The sequence below is a fragment of the Elephas maximus genome, chromosome 13, assembly GCF_024166365.1.
Source record: "Elephas maximus indicus isolate mEleMax1 chromosome 13, mEleMax1 primary haplotype, whole genome shotgun sequence".
NCBI lineage: Eukaryota > Metazoa > Chordata > Mammalia > Proboscidea > Elephantidae > Elephas > Elephas maximus.
Window position 1 is genome coordinate 68,496,791 of NC_064831.1, and position 15,818 is coordinate 68,512,608.

Genomic DNA, 15,818 nt, shown 5'->3' on the forward strand with positions numbered 1-15,818 from the left:
CCTTCAGTTAAAATGTCCCTGACTCCCAGAATGAACCTCAGAGGGGGCTGCAGTCCACACGGCCTGTAAGAGAAGGGAAGAAGAATCTGAGATCATATTTACCTGAGGGGCAGATGGCTGAGCAGGGAACAGCATAAAGAGCTCTGGGAAAGGGAGGTGGTGAAGGCAGAGGGGCTTCGGTGTCCTGGGCACAGGGCCAGGAAGGAAATAAGGCCTCTGTAGCCGAAGCCCCGTTAACACCCCTGGGGTCCAGGCCTCACCTGCTCCCTGGGCAATGTGATGTTCTCTCATTCCTGTGAGGGCCCTGCCTATGTGGCACTGAGCCCCTACCAAACCTCCATTCTCCATCAGCTCCCAGAGGCACCCAGGTCTCTATCTGTCCTATCCCTGGTCCTCCTGCACCCCTGAGGTTGTGAGCTTGGCCAGCACCTCAGATGCCTTCCCTCTCAGGAAAAGAACCAGTATATTTGCTTGCTAACTTGGTAGGGAAATGAGGCCACTGGAAGCCAGAGTCCCCAAATCTGGGCTGGAAGATCTAGAGACCCCCTGGTGGGGCTCTTCTCTCTGAAGCTCCCCCACCTGCCTAAACTGAGAGCTCCCTGTCCTTTTTTGAGTTCTCAGTATCACCTAACATAAAAAAAAAACCCCGCTGCCGTCGAGTCAATTCTGACTCAGAGCGACCCTATACATCAAACAGAGGCCAAAGCAGGGCCTGGAGATGTCTGTTGAACGAATTAGCTGCCATACTGAGGATTAACCATGTGTCAAGGGCTGTGCCACGTGCTTTGCATTTATAAACTCATTTCAGCCTCACAACAGCTCCAGAAGGTAAATGCTATGATTATGCCCCTTCCACAGATGAGGAAACTGAGGTACAGGAAGGCTGCATGATCAGCCTAAGGTCTCACAACCCGTTTTCAGCAGTGTTGTTGTTAAGTGCTATGGCAGTCAGTTCTGACTCATAGGAACCCTATAGAACAGAGTAGAACTGCTCCATAGGGTTTCCAAGGAGTGGCAGGTGCATTTGAACTGCCAACATTTTAGTTAGCAGCCACCAGGGCTCCGACTGCTTCCAGAATAGTCGATCTTATGTTGGAGCCCCCCCAAAGGCCCAGCCCATTGCTCCCTCCATCCTCCCCAAGGCTTCCACCACCCTCCCGATCAGGGTGGTGACGTGGTATGGGGTGCCCCCTTGTGGGGAAATGCAGAAGCGCATGGGAAGCCCTCTCCCTGGTGGGGAGCTGATTGTTAGGCTTAAAGTGGCCTCTGCTCTGAGTACTGCCTGCTCCTCCCTGCAGCCCTGAAGGCCCTCCAATGCTCCGGCCCCATTTAGAACTCCCTTCAACCTCCCCACCTCAGCAAGGCCGACTACCTCTAAACGTGTTCTAGGTTTAGCGAGACCCTACCAAGATTGCATTGTGCCTCCCACCCTCAGAATAACTGAGCCATCTCTCCCTGTTCTCTGCCTCATGGACTGAGGTCCTCTATTCGTACCATTTGGGCAGTGAGTGGTGGTGGTTATGGCAGCTTCTCCAGCAGATCCCAGGGAAGATGTGGATGTTACCAAAGTGGTAATGCTCTCACTAACCACGGGATGAGTGGAGGCCTGAAAGGAAGGCACAGGTCGATGGCCATGGCTGGGAAAGTCAAGAGGCCTTGAGCATGGAGGCTTGAAAGCAGTGGCTCCTCCAGGCTGGGGAGCTGTAGGAAGAATGTGCGCAGGCCTTCACAGCTGTGCCTCAGGCCACTGATTCATCTCAGAACAAGCAGAGCCGGGTCCTGGATCACCTCCAGATCCAGCCGCTGGGGCCCAGAGAGGCCATAGACATGTCCAAGGTCACACAGCATGCCATATAGTAATGCCTGTTTTCCTCTCTGCCCCTCATGGGACAGCGAGCTCCTCCCGTGGCAGGTCAGCATCTTGGCCAGTTTTCTCTCCCTGGGGTCTGACAAATACAAAGGCAGTGTATGCTTGAGTGCTTCTTCAGAGGACTCTGGGCTCACCCTACCCTCTCTGGGGAAACTGACCTAGGATGAGTCACTGGCTCTGCGTTCCCCTGGCAATTGCCTAGAGGCTGGCCATTCGGGAGCAAGTTCATTGCCCAAATTTCCCCTTTTTGGTAAACACTGGTCACTTCCTCCTCAGCTGCTGCTTCCTTCTGGTCACTGGGTTCCTGGGAGGCTTGAGGCAGGGGCTCATGTGGACATTCAGGCTAGACCCTACAGCACCAAGCGCTCCATACTAGACACAAGAGAGGTACACAAGGCTGTGTAAAGCTGTGCCCGCCAGAGGCAGCTCCAAAATTTCTGTGTGGGAAAGGAATACTCGAAGGGACATTTGCTTAGCACTTTATGTAAACTCTATAAATTGTCTAAATCAAAGAGGTGCTAAGAGAGCTGAGGGAAAGCCCCATCACCTAGCCCCTTTCAGCTCAGCCCCTGGAAGGAATTCTCATGACCCTAGGAATTTGGGAGTGAGGCCCTGCAGGGTTTGTTCCTGAAATAACCAGCATCCCAGAGTGGCCCTGACAGAGTTCTGGGCTGGTGGGTGGGGAAGGGCTGGGGAAGACCTGAGGGAGGTCTCGAGGGTCAAGAGGGTGTTAGGGTGATGCCTCAGGTGTTGAGGAGCCTCAGAAGACTTGGGCTGCTTCTCCTTGGTTCAGGGGGTATGTGGGAGCAGGGGCTGAAGGGGAGGGCAGAGACTCGGGGCTCTTCAGGGGCCACTGCTAAGATGTTACTTCCTGCTTTGAGGTCTCCGCTCTTTGCCCATCTCACTGGGGTCTCCGGGCCTGTGTCTGAGCTTCCTCCTAAGGGCTGGGCAGAGGCCAGGCTAGGTTATCCCTCAGGTACTGTAGGCACCTGAGCCTGCCAGCTTTTCCTCATTTGAGGCCTGAAAAAAAAATGTATTGATGCCAGAACTCGAGAAAAAGAGAAAATTAAAATGAAGAAATATCCAATTCGATATCTACAAAGCATTATATTATGTCAACTTCATAGTAATCATAAAAATGTTACCGTCTTTGAAAACAATTGGTAGGTTAGGTTTTTCTCACCGGGCCAGAATTCCCACGTAAGCATGGTGATTGCCAAAAAATCATAGCCAATTGTAAATTAAAATGAATTACTCATAGTCAGATATTATCAAGTGCACAATTATAGTAATTCTCTCAAATATTTTTATAGCAAAAATTACGTCTATGTTTACTATGGGATGTTCAAAAAAAAAACATTTCTGTGGGATGTAGGTACATTTTGATATGATTTGGGGCATGGCTTCCAGAAAGAAGGGTGCAGGGGGTCTGCAAGCATTTTAAAATGGCCCCCAGCTCCTCTGCTGTTAGCCTAGGGGTTGTGTGATGGAGGGTCAGGCTTGAGGACCAGCTGGCTCACTGAGAAGTCAGACACCAGCTCCAGAAGGGACTACAGAGGTCCCTTTTCCATCTGTCAAGCCAGCCAGCCCAGACTCTTACCCCAGGGACAGGGAGTCACTCCCTCCCTCTGGGGCAGCCCTTAACATTTGAGGATAGCTCTGCCTGTGAGGAATGCCTTCCTTATACCAAATAGCTATCTGCCTCCATGCAACACCCCGTAGGGCTTGGCTCTGTCCTCTGGGATGGCCACTGATAGAGCTAAAGGCAGAGATGAGCTGTGCCCCTCCCCTGCCCCCCAGGCTCCCAGTACCCGGGTTCACAATCCAGTTCTCCCAGCTGTTCCGCTTTCCATATGATTTCCCAGTCACACCCCACCCTGGCTGCCTCCTCCACAAGCCAATTAGTCACAGCCTTTCTGACGCACAGTGCAAGGCTCAAACTGAACCCTGTCCCCTCACTCCTGAGGGTGGCCCATCCCAGTCCCGCCTGGCAGCATTCTCTGATATACTCCACGCCAGTTCCCGTGACTCATGCGTGGGGCTGGTCTGACTGCTGGACCTCCTCCAGAAGTCGGCTGGCTAAGCTGGTGAGGGGGCATCAAAGTTAACTGTATAAGAATAATAACAGCTGACATGACACATACTGAGCGCTTACTACTTGCTAGGCACCATAGTAAGCATTTTCTCACACATTTCTTATGTAATTCTTACAATAACAATAGTATGAGGTAGCTACTTATAAAATCACCATTTTATAAATGAAGAGACCAAGCCTCAGAAAGGTTAAATAACTTGCCCAAAGTCACACAGCTGGTAAGTGGCAGAGCTAGGACACAAACACCAGGAGTCTCATTGCAGAGCCCCTCCTTTATGCTGTACTGTGCTCAGAGAGAGCCAAAGGCAACTAAGGTGGGAGGTGCCTCATTGTGGGCTCATTGTGGCCACCCCAGCTGGATCTCTCATGAGGCCACAGTAAAGGGGTATTTATGTGGCAGCTAACATGGGGCCTGCGATGGACGGGTGGGTGAGGACTTGGAATTTGCTCTTTCAACCAAATTTGGTTTCCCTGCCCATCTCAGGAAGTTTGGTTTTCTACCTGTGCCCTTTAGCGTGTAAAAACATGCAAAACCATAAAGGTAGGATACTTGTTCGTTTTGTCTTGGCCCTCTCACAAACATACCTATAATCTTCCTCTTTACTTTAGATAATATGAGCTTTTGTACTCGCTGTTCCCTCTGCCTAGATCTTTGCATAGCTTGTTCCCTCACGTCATCCAGGTCTCTGCTCAATGTCCCCCTCAGAGAGGGCTTCCCTGACCCCTCTGTGGAAAATAGCTCTCTGTCAACCCTGATCCATCATAATAACAGCATTTGGCTCTTGAGGTTGTTCTGAGAGTTCAAATGAGTTAACACATAAAACATTGGTAAATAATAAATGTTGCTGTAAGTGGTAATCATGATTTAAATTTCACCACAGCACTTATACACCATAAATTTATCTGCTTATTGGCGGACTATCTCTCTCCCTCGCTAGAATATCAGCTCCATGAGGGCAGGCAAGTGATTGGCTTGCTCGCCGCTGTTCTTCCAGTATCTGGAACCTCCTGCCTGGCACACAGAAGGCACTCAACAAATGCTTGTTGAATTCAGTAATGGAACTGAGGTCTAGAGAGGCGGGAATGTTCTGGCTTTCATTCATGCATTCTACAAATATTTACTTAGCGCCCACTCAGTGCCAGCCAAGAAGTGCTCTCGGCTTCCCTCATTTTTACAATATTAGCTGTGAATCTGCCAGAGACTTAAGAAGAAAGTTTTATTTTGAAGCATAATTTATATATAGTTAAATGCATTGTTTTCAGTGGACAGTATGAGTTTTGAGAAATGCGTGTTCTCGAGCAATCCACACCCCTATAAAGAAACAGAATATTCCTTTCACCACTGCAGGGAGGGGATTTTGAACCTCACGTTAAGGAAAGCAGCTGAGGCGCAAGGGTGAACTGATCTGCTCAAGACCTCGCATCTGGGGTACTGCGGAAGCCGCGGCGGGGGCGGGGGCGGGGCGGGGCGGGGCGGGGCGGGAGCTGCGGAGGCGGGACTACAAGTCCCAGGCTGCTTTGCGCGCCCGCCGGCCGTGCGGAGCGGCGGAGCCACGGGAGGGGGCGCAGTTGCGGCGGAGGCGCCGAGGCGCGGGGGCCAGGGTGCTGGCAGTTGGCGCGCTCCACTAGCGAGCGATGCCGGGGGCCGGGGCCCGGGCGGAGGAAGGCGGTGGCTGCGGCGGCGGCGGCGGCGGCGGCGGCGGCGGCGGCGGCGGCGGCGGCGAGGGGGCGGCCCTGGGGGGCGCCGCGGAGCCCGGAGTGGGGCCCGGGCGGGAGCCGGCGAGGCTGTGCGGCTACCTGCAGAAGCTGTCGGGCAAGGGCCCGCTGCGCGGCTACCGCAGCCGCTGGTTCGTGTTCGACGCGCGCCGCTGCTATCTCTACTACTTCAAGAGCCCCCAGGACGCGATGCCCCTCGGCCACCTGGACATCGCCGACGCCTGCTTCAGTTACCAGGGCCCCGACGAGGCGGCAGAGCCTGGGGCCGAGCCTCCCGCGCACTTCCAGGTGCACAGCGCGGGAGCCGTCACGGTGCTCAAGGTGGGACCGCGCGCGCTCCGCAGCCCGTCCTCTTGTCCCAGAATCCGGCCCAGTCTCCGCGACTGCTTCCTACCCTCTGCTCAAGCTAGCTCTGCTCGTTGCGCTTTCTACATCCACCGTCGTTTCTCAAAGGCCTCCTTACATCCTGCCCTACTTTCCCTTCCTTTCCCCACATCTCCAAATTCCGTCTCCACTTCCCTATGTCATGCCTTTTATCTGGGTTTAGGCCAGCATGTCCCCTCCCTTCCAGAGACACTTTGACCTATCATGCCCCTGGGGCTCCGTGCCCCTTTCCATGGTTGTCCTCTGAACTCTCCCTTGCTAATGCTCCTGCAGCCTTCTGCCTCCAGGGGCTCCTTTATCAACTACCGAATGTGACCTTGGGTAAGTTATATACCCTTTGTGAGCTTCACCTGTCTCTGTAAAATGGGGATAGTAGTAGTATCTGCTAGGAGCGCGGGTGGTGCAATGGTTAAGTGCTCAGCTGCTAACCAAGGGTGGGCGGTTTGAACCTGCCCGTGGCTGCACGGGAGATAAGACCTGGTGATCTGCTCCTGTAAAGATTACAGCCCAGAAAAAATGCGGGCAGTTCTACTCTGTTCTGTAGGGACACTATGAGTCGGAATTGACTGGATGGCACACAACAACAACGGTAGTATCTATTATGTAGGGTTATCGGAACTAAATGAATTATACATCAAAGTGCTCAGTAAATGTTATTGCATTTAGTGCTATAGACAAAAAGAGGGACGACAGGACCCTTAGAGATAGTCCACTGGAGCCCCCTCCAGTGTGGGCAGGGACACTCTGCCACTCCAGAAAAGTGGCAGAGCCTGTTTTTTTTTTTTGCTGCTTGTTTTGGTTGGGAGAGGTGAGAAGATTGCTTCAACCAGCTATGCTTTGCTTATTTCTTAAGCTTCTAGTGGAGACACACAATGTGGGGAATATAGTGTGGAAGAATTGGCCTAGAGTCAGGAGTCCTGATCCTGGTGCTGAGAATCTCCCCAATCCCTGGGGGTTCCTAGGAGACTAGACTGCATCATCTTCCAGGGTCACTCTCCCTCCCAGCACCTGGGGATCTGGGCCCTGGCCTAGAGCTGGTTCGCCTCGCTCCTAGCCTGGCTCCCTGCCTGGTTCCTGTGAGTCTCCACCCTCACTCCTCTTTCTCACTTCTCTTCTGTATTGCCAGCTGGGCTTTCTCCAAGCTATGGGGCTGGGCTGGGATGTATGAAAGCTCTCGGAAGAGCTGGCCAAGTGCAGAGCAGAGTGGGTTGTGCCTAGTGCCCTGGCCTTTTAAGCACAGGGCTGTTCCCTGAGACCTCCAGAACTGGCAGCAGTGGGAGCTGCACCCCTAGCTCATTTTTGGAGCTTTGTCGACCCTGCTCTTGCCATGTTGAGCAGGTCGGATTCCCACGTTTTTTCAGGCTCCCGCATTCCATCTCTGAGTAGGTGCAGACAGCTGTTCCTCCAAAGAAAGCAAAGCAGGGTTGCAGCTCAGCTCGGGCTTACTTAGTGTTTTGTGCAAACTTGGGAATGACCTCAGTGAGTACACAGGGACCTCTGCCAAAGGCAGAGGCTTGCGCTCAGTGTACACGTGGACCATTCCTGTGTCAGATGAATTTCCTGTGGAATTGTTTGTTCAACAAGAAAATAGACATCCTGTGTCAGATCTTCTCAGATGACAGTGGAGCCCTCCATCAGTTTTTTTTCATTAAAAAATTTGAGGCCACAAAGCGTAGTGTCAAAAGGAGTATGGCTTTAGAGTTGGATGGGCTTGAGCTACATAAAATTGAGCAAGAAAACCAGAGTTATAGAGTGTTTGCATATGGAATGGGAACATGTATATCAAGACGAAGAAGACCACGCAGAACAACCCTACAGGTCCTTTAAGGATATATACTGTATGATGAGTGTGGAGGCTTGTACTGGGCTGAGGAGCCCTGGATTCAGGGTAACGGTTTCCTCTGGGGGAAGAGAGGGCAGTGTGATTGGAATGAGTGCCCAGGGGCTCCCGCTGTCTTTGCAGTGTTTTATTTTTGGGGCTGGGTGATGGGTATACCAGCGTTCATCATATTCTGTCTTTTTGTGTGTTCAGAATTTTTGCCTTTAAAAAAAGGAAATTCACTTTGAAATGGGTTACGGACTGTGCAGGAATATTTTGATGCTTAAAGTTACACTAGTCACAGAACAAGACAGAATACCTGAGGTCAAGTGTCACAGACTATGGAAATGGAAACACAGGCAAGGCTTTCCAAAAGAAGGAGCAGTCGAGATGTAGGGCTTCTGAGCAGTAGAGTCTAAGGATGAGCCTCAGTGTACAAGTGATTCTTTTTGAGTTGTCGAAGTAAATGTTTTATGGTGGGAAAAAAGAAAAAGCAATCTGCTCCTGTGAAGACTACAAAAAAAAAAAAAACAACAAACCCACTGACGTCAAGTTGATTCCGACTCATAGTGACCCTGTAGGACAGAGTAGAATGGCTTCATAGAGCTTCCAAGGAGCAGCTGGTAGATTTGAACTGCTGACCTTTTGATTAGCAGTCGAGCTCTTAACCCCTGTGCTACCAGAGCTCCCTATAAAGGTTACAGCCCCAAAACCCTATGGGGCAGTTTTACCCTGTCACACGGGGTCGCTGTGAGTCGAAAATCAACTTAGTGGCACCTGACAACAGCAACAGTAGAAATTAGCTATTTGTTTTCCTTCTTACCCTTTCAGTTCAAGAACTGATTCCCCCCAAGCGTTTTTCATACTTTAGGGCAGCCCAGACATAGGGGCGAGTCTGATTCCCAACTAGGAATTGTAGATCAATGAGAATTACCCCCACCTGCTGCTGTCAAGTTGCTTCTGACTCATAGCGACCCTACTGGACAGGGTAGAACTGCCCCACAGGGTTTCCAAGGAGCACCTGGTGGATTCCAACTGCCGACCTTTTGGTTAGCAGCCGGGCTCTTAAGCACTGTGCCACCAGAGTGCCAATGAAAATGAAGCCCTGTTCAAATCTTAGCTTGTTGTTAGGTGCTGTTGAGTAATTTTACAGATATCATTTCTTCTGACAGATGGGTTAAAAAGAAAAGAAAAATCAGCAGTTTGCTTATTGTATTATATGTTTCTTGTTTTAAAGCATCTTTTAGTCTTCTCTGGAGAAGCTGTGGTTTTGTTGGATTTTTTTCAAAATGTTTTACTGCTTGAGTCTAAATGAAAGTCGATACGGGAATTTTTGGTAAACTTCTCTATTTCCAAACTCAGGGATCTGGTCCAGTTTCTTATTTTACAGATGAAGGAAAGGAGGCCAAAGAGGGAAGTGATTTGCCTGAGATCGTGAAGCTAGAATCAGACCCTCTTTGAAGACAGAAGCTCCCAGAACAGTCAGTGTCCCAAATGCAGAGTATCTGATGTGTTATTTATCCTGACAAGTCTTCCTTCTTGGACATTGGAAGTTAGTTTTGGATGAGATGGGGCAGCGGCTTTTCTTTTTACTGCCTTTGATTTCTGGCCTTTTTACAGAACCACAAAGCAGCAGGAACATTTTACTGCCTGATTTTTGACTGGAATGTACAGTACCTGTAATTGGACATTTGAAAACCGTTTTAAGGGTCAGGCAGAGGTGGATGCTTTCTGTGTGGAGAGAATGAGAGAGACTGTGTGTGTGTGTGCGTGTGTGCGTGCACACCCGAGCGTATGTATGTGCTGGAGGCTTCTGATTGAGCTTTGCTGGAGTCTGAGGCGGGGGAGGCAGCTCTGAGGTTAGCTGGCATTTTGGGGAAGAAGCCCATGTGACTGACTGAGGGTAAAGCTTGAACAGCCCTCCTCTGCCAGATCCCTACAATCTCAGTGTCATAAGAAACCATCAGCAAATGAATTCTACTCCCTCTGCTCCTTTTCTTGAAGGCATTTCGTGCTCAAATGGACATGTGTGTTAGTTTCCGAGTCACAAGTGTAACTAAACAGTCAAGCATCCCTACTCTTAACCCACTTTTGTGGGAAGGATGCACATTCTCCATGCTGAAACTGCACTTGGCTGAACGACAAACATTTGTTAGCTTGGGTAATCACAGTGTGCGCGTACCAGCTTTCCTTGTGGTGAGCCAGCTTTCCATGTGATTCTGCTAAGTCGTTCTGCCCTGGGACATCTGATGGGGGTCTTCAAGTATTGTTTAAGTCTTTTATGGGGACTTAACTTCACATTGGACCCCTGGTGGCACAGTGATTAAGAGCCTGGCTGCTAACCAAAAGGTCGACAGTTTGAATCCAACAGCCGCTCCTTGGAAACCCTATGAGGCAGTTTTACTCTGTCCTATAGGGTCAGGGTCGCTATGAGTCAAAATCGACTTGACAGCAATAGGTTTGGTTTTTGGTTTTTGGACTTTTCACAAGTTTGTCTTCGCTTCCCAATTAGTTCCTTAAAGGCAGATACAGTATCCTGCACATGATATCACATATGCTATCTTATTATCTTAGTTACCTAATGCTGCTGTGACAGAAGTACCACAAATGGGTGCTTTTAATGAACAGAAATTTATTTTCTCACAATTTAGGAGCCTGAAGTCCGAATTCAGGACACTGGCTCTAGGGGAAGCTCTCTTTTTCTGTCCACTCTGGTAGAAGGCCCTTGTCTCTTTTCAGCTTGTATTCCTAGGTTCCTTGGTGATCAAGTGGTGTGTATTTTCCTCTCAGTCTGTGCTTGCTTGCTTATTCTGCTTTTTTTTTTTAAATAACTTTTATTGTGCTTTAAGTGAAAGTTTACAAATCAAGTCAGTCTCTCAAACAAAAACGCATATACACCTTGCTACACACTCCCAATTACTCTCCCCCTAATGAGACAGCCTCCTCTCTCCCTCTGTGTTTTTGTCAGCTTCTAACCCCCTCCACCCTCTCATCTCCCCTCCAGGCAGGAGACGCCAACATAGTCTCAAGTGTCCACCTGATCCAAGAAGCTAACTCCTCACCAGCATCCCTCTCCAAACCATTGTCCAGTCCAATCCATGTCTGAAGAGTTGGCTTCGGTAATGGTTCCTGTCCTGGGCCAACAGAAGGTCTGGGGGCCGTGACCACCAGGATCCTTCCAGTCTCAGACCGTTAAGTCTGGTCTTATGAGAATTTGGGGTGTGCATCCCACTGCTCTCCTGCTCCCTCAGGGGTTCTCTGTTGTGCTCCCTGTCAGGGCAGTCATTGGTTGTAGCCGGGCACCATCTAGTTCTTCTGGTCTCAGGATGATGTAGTCGCTGGTTCATGTGGCCCTTTCTGTCTCTTGGGCTCGTAATCACCTTGTGTCCTTGGTGTTCTTCATTCTCCTTTGATCCAGGTGGGTTGAGACCAATTGATGCATCTTAGATGGCTGCTTGCTAGCATTTAAGACGCCAGATGCCACTCTTCAAAATGGGATGCAGAATGTTTTGTTAATAGATTTTATTATGCCAGTTGACTTAGATGTCCCCTGAAACCATGTTCCCCAGACCCCTACCCCTGCTACGCTGGCCTTTGAAGCATTCAGTTTATTCAGGAAACTTCTTTGCTTTTGCTTTAGTCCAATTGTGCTGACCTCCCCTGTACTGTGTGCTGTCTTTCCCTTCACCTAAAGTAGTTCTTATCTACTATCTAATTAGAGAATACCCCTCTCCTACCCTCCCTCCGTCCCCCCTCTCGTAACCACAAAAGAATGTTTTCTTCTCAGTTTAAACTATTTCTCAAGTTCTTATAATAGTGGTCTTATACAATATTTGACCTTTTGCAACTGACTAATTTCACTCAGCATAATGCCTTCCAGGTTCCTGCATGTTATGAAATGTTTCACAGATTCCTCATTGTTCTCAATTGATGCGTAGTATTCCATTGTGTGAATATACCATAATTTATTTATCCATTCATCCGTTGATGGGCACCTTGGTTGCTTCCATCTTTTTGCTATTGTAAACAGTGCTGCGATAAACATGGGTATGCATATATCTGTTCATGTAAAGGCTCTTATTTCTCTAGGATATATTCCAAGTAGTGGGATTGCTGGATCGTATGGTAGTTCTATTTCTAGCTTTTTAAGGAAGCGCCAAATCGGTTTCCAAAGAGCTTGTACCATTTGACATTCCCACCAGCAGTGTAGAAGTGTTCCAATCTCTCCACAGCCTCTCCAACATTTATTATTTTGTGTTTTTTGGATTAATGCCAGCCTTGTTGGAGTGAGATGAAATCTCATTGTAGTTTTGATCTGCATTTCTCTAATGGGTAATGATCGTGAACATTTCCTCATATATCTGTTAGCTACCTGAATGTCTTCTTTAGTGAAGTGTCTATTCATATCTTTTGCCCATTTTTTAATTGGGTTATTTGTCTTTTTGCAGTATCATGTAGATTTTAGAGATCAGGCGCTGATCAGAAATGTCATAGCTAAAAACTTTTTCCCAGTCTGTAGGTAGTCTTTTTACTCTTTTGGTGAAGTCTTTGGATGAGCGTAGGTGTTTGATTTTTAGGAGCTCCCAGTTATCTAGTTTTTCTTCTATGTTCTTTATAATGTTTTGTATACTGTTTATGCCAAGTATTAGGGCTCCTAACGTTGTCCCTATTTTTTCTTCCATGATCTTTATGGTTTTAGATTTTATATTTAGGTCTTTGATCCATTTTGAGTTAGTTTTTGTACATGAAGTGAGGTATGGGTCTTCTTTCATTTCTTTGCAGATGGATATTCAGTTATGCCAGCACCATTTGTTAAAAAGACTGTCTTTTCCCCATTTAACTGTTTTGGGGCCTTTGTCAAACATCAGCTGCTCATATGTGGATGGATTTATGTCTGGATTCTCAATTCTGTTGCATTGGTCCATGTATCTGTTGTTGTACCAGTACCAGGCTGTTTTGACTACTGTGGCGGTGTAATAGGTTCTAAAATCAGGTAAAGTAAGGCCTCCTACTTTGTTCTTCTTTTCCAGTAATGCCTTATTTATCCGGGACCTCTTTCCCTTCCATATGAAATTGGTGATTTGTTTCTCCATCTCATTGAAGAATGTCATTGGGACTTTGATCAGAATTGCATTAAATGTATAGATTACTTTTTGGTAGAATAGACATTTTTATAATGTTAAGTCTTCCTATCCATGAGCAAGGTATGTTCTTCCACTTACGTGAGTCTCTTGGTTTCTTGCAGAAGTATACTATAGTTTTCTTTGTATGTCTTCTACATCTCTGGTAAGATTTATTCCTAAGTATTTTATCTTGGGGGCTACTGTAAATGGCATTGATTTGGTGATTTCCTCTTCGATGTTCTTTTTGTTGGTGTAGAGGAATCCAGCTGATTTTTGTATGTTTATCTTGTATCCCGATACTCTGCTGAACTCATCTATTAGTTTTCTGGAGGATTCCTTAGGATTTTCTGTGTATAAGATCATGTCATCTGCAAATAGAGATACTTTTACTTCTTGCCAATCTGGACGCCCTTTATTTCTTTATCTAGCCTAATTGCTCTGGCTAGGACTTCCAGCACAATGTTGAATAAGAGTGGTGATAAAGGGCATCCTTGTCTGGTTCCCAGTCTCAATGGGAATGTTTTCAGGCTCTCTCCATTTAGGGTGATGTTGGCTGTTGGCTTTGTATAATGCCCTGTATTATGTTGAGAAATTTTCCTTCTATTCCTATTTTGCTGAGAGTTTTTGTCATGAATGAGTGTTGAACTTTGTCAAATGCCTTTTCTGCATCAATTGATAAAATCATGTGATTCTTGTCTTTTGTTTTATTTTTGTGGTGGATTACATTCATTGTTTTTCTATTGTTGAACCATCCCTGCATACCTGGTATGAATCCCACTTGGTCATGGTGAATTATTTTTTTGATATGTTGTTGAATTCTGTTGGCTAGAATTTTCTTGAGGATTTTTGCATCTACATTCATGAGGGATATAGGTCTATAATTTCCTTTTCTTGTGGTGTCTTTACCTGGTTTTGGTATCAGGGATATGGTGGCTTCATAGAATGAATTTGGTAGTATTCCGTCCTTTTCTACGCTCTGAAATACCTTTAATGGTAGTGGTGTTAACTCTTCTCTCAAAGTTTGGTAGAACTCTGCAGTGAAGCTGTCCCGACCAGGGCTTTTTTTTTTGTTGGGAGTTTTTTGATTACCTTTTTAATCTCTTCTTTCGTTATGGGTCTATTTAGTTGTTCTACCTCTGTTTGTGTTAGTTTCGGTAGGTAGTGTGTTTCTAGGAATTCATCCATTTCTTCTGGGTTTTCAAATTTGTTTGAGTATAGTTTTTCATAGTAATCTGATATGATTCTTTTAATTTCAGTTAGGTCTGTTGTAATATCACCCATCTCATTTCTTATTCGGGTTATTTTTGCTTCCTTTCCTGCTTTTCTTTTGTCAGTTTGGCCAATGGTTTATCAATTTTGTTGAGTTTTTCAAAAAACCAGCTTTTGGTCCTGTTAATTCTTTCAATTGTTTTTCTGTTTTCTATTTCATTTAGTTCAGGTCTAATTTTTATTATTTGTTTTCTTCTGGTGCCTGTGAGTTTCTTTTGTTGCTCTCTTTCTGTTTGTTCCAGTTGTAGGGATAGTTCTTTGATTTTGGCCCTTTCTTCTTTTTGGATGTGTGCATTTATTGATACAAATTGGCCTCTGAGCACCGCTTTTGCTGTGTCCCAAAGGTTCTGATAGGAAGTGTTTTCATTCTCATTGGATTCTATGAATTTCTTTATTCCATCCTTAATGTCTTCTATAATCCAGTCTTTTTTGAGCAGGGTATTGTTCAATTTCCAAGTGTTTGATTTCTTTTCCCTGCTTTTCCTGTTATTGATTTCCACTTTTATGGCCTTATGGTCAGAGATGATGCTTTGTAATATTTCAGTGTTTTGGATTCTGCTAAGGCTTGCTTTACAACCTAATATGTGGTCTATTCTAGAGGATGTTCTATGTGCATTAGAAAAGAAAGTATAGTTGGTTGCTGTTGGGTGGAGTGTTCTGTATATGTCTACAAGGTCAAGTTGGTTGATTGTGGCATTTAGATCTTCTGTGTCTTTATTGAGCTTCTTTCTGGATGTCCTGTCCTTCACCAAAAGTGGTGTGTTGAAGTCTCCTACTATTATTGTGGAGCTGTCTATCTCACTTTCAATGCTGATAGAGTTTGTTTTGTGTATCTTGCAGCCCTGTCATTGGGTGCATAAATATTTAATATGGTTATATCTTCTTGGTGTATTGTCCCTTTAATCATTATATAGTGTCCTTCCTTATCCTTTGTGATGGATTTAACTTTAAAGTCTATTTTGTCAGAAATTAATATTGCCACTCCTGGTCTTTTTTGATTGTTGTTTGCTTGATATATTTTTTCCCATCCTTTGAGTTTTAGTTTGTTTATGTCTCTAAGTCTAAGGTGTGTCTCTTGTAGGCAGCATATAGACTGATCTTGTTTTTTAATCCATTATGCCACTCTGTCTCTTTATTGGTGCATTTAGTCCATTTACATTCAGGGTAATTATAGATAGGTATGAGTTTAGTGCTATCATTTTGATGTCTTTTTTTGTGTGTTGACAGCTCCTTTTTCCCACTTGATTTTATGAGCTGAGTAGATTTTCTTTATAGTCCTTTCCTCGTATTTGTTGTTGATTTTGTTTCTGCTGAGTCTGTATTTTTCCGTTGTATTTAATTTTGATGAGTAGGATAATTTGTCTCCTTTTTGTGGGTTTTTTTTTTTTTATTTACCCTTATTTTTCTAAATTTATAACTAACTTTTATTTCTTTGTATCACCATTATCTTCCTCTCCATGTGGAAGGTGTATGATTACATTTCTTAGTCCCTCTTCATTATTTTAATGTTGTCCTCTTTTATATGATAACATCGCCGTTACC

The 15,818-nt window shown here is 46.2% G+C and overlaps 1 protein-coding gene across 1 annotated transcript in view; it reads left to right on the forward strand.

Annotated features, from left to right (window-relative positions):
• Window positions 1-4,382: 4,382 nt before the first annotated feature.
• Window positions 4,383-15,818, forward strand: part of TBC1D2B (TBC1 domain family member 2B) — a 109,359-nt gene continuing 97,923 nt past the window's right edge. The window contains exons 1-3 of the mRNA XM_049905693.1: window positions 4,383-4,390; window positions 5,381-5,567; window positions 5,670-6,002. Coding sequence (XP_049761650.1) covers window positions 4,383-4,390; window positions 5,381-5,567; window positions 5,670-6,002 — 528 coding nt within the window. The remainder of the gene's footprint in view (window positions 4,391-5,380; window positions 5,568-5,669; window positions 6,003-15,818) is intronic.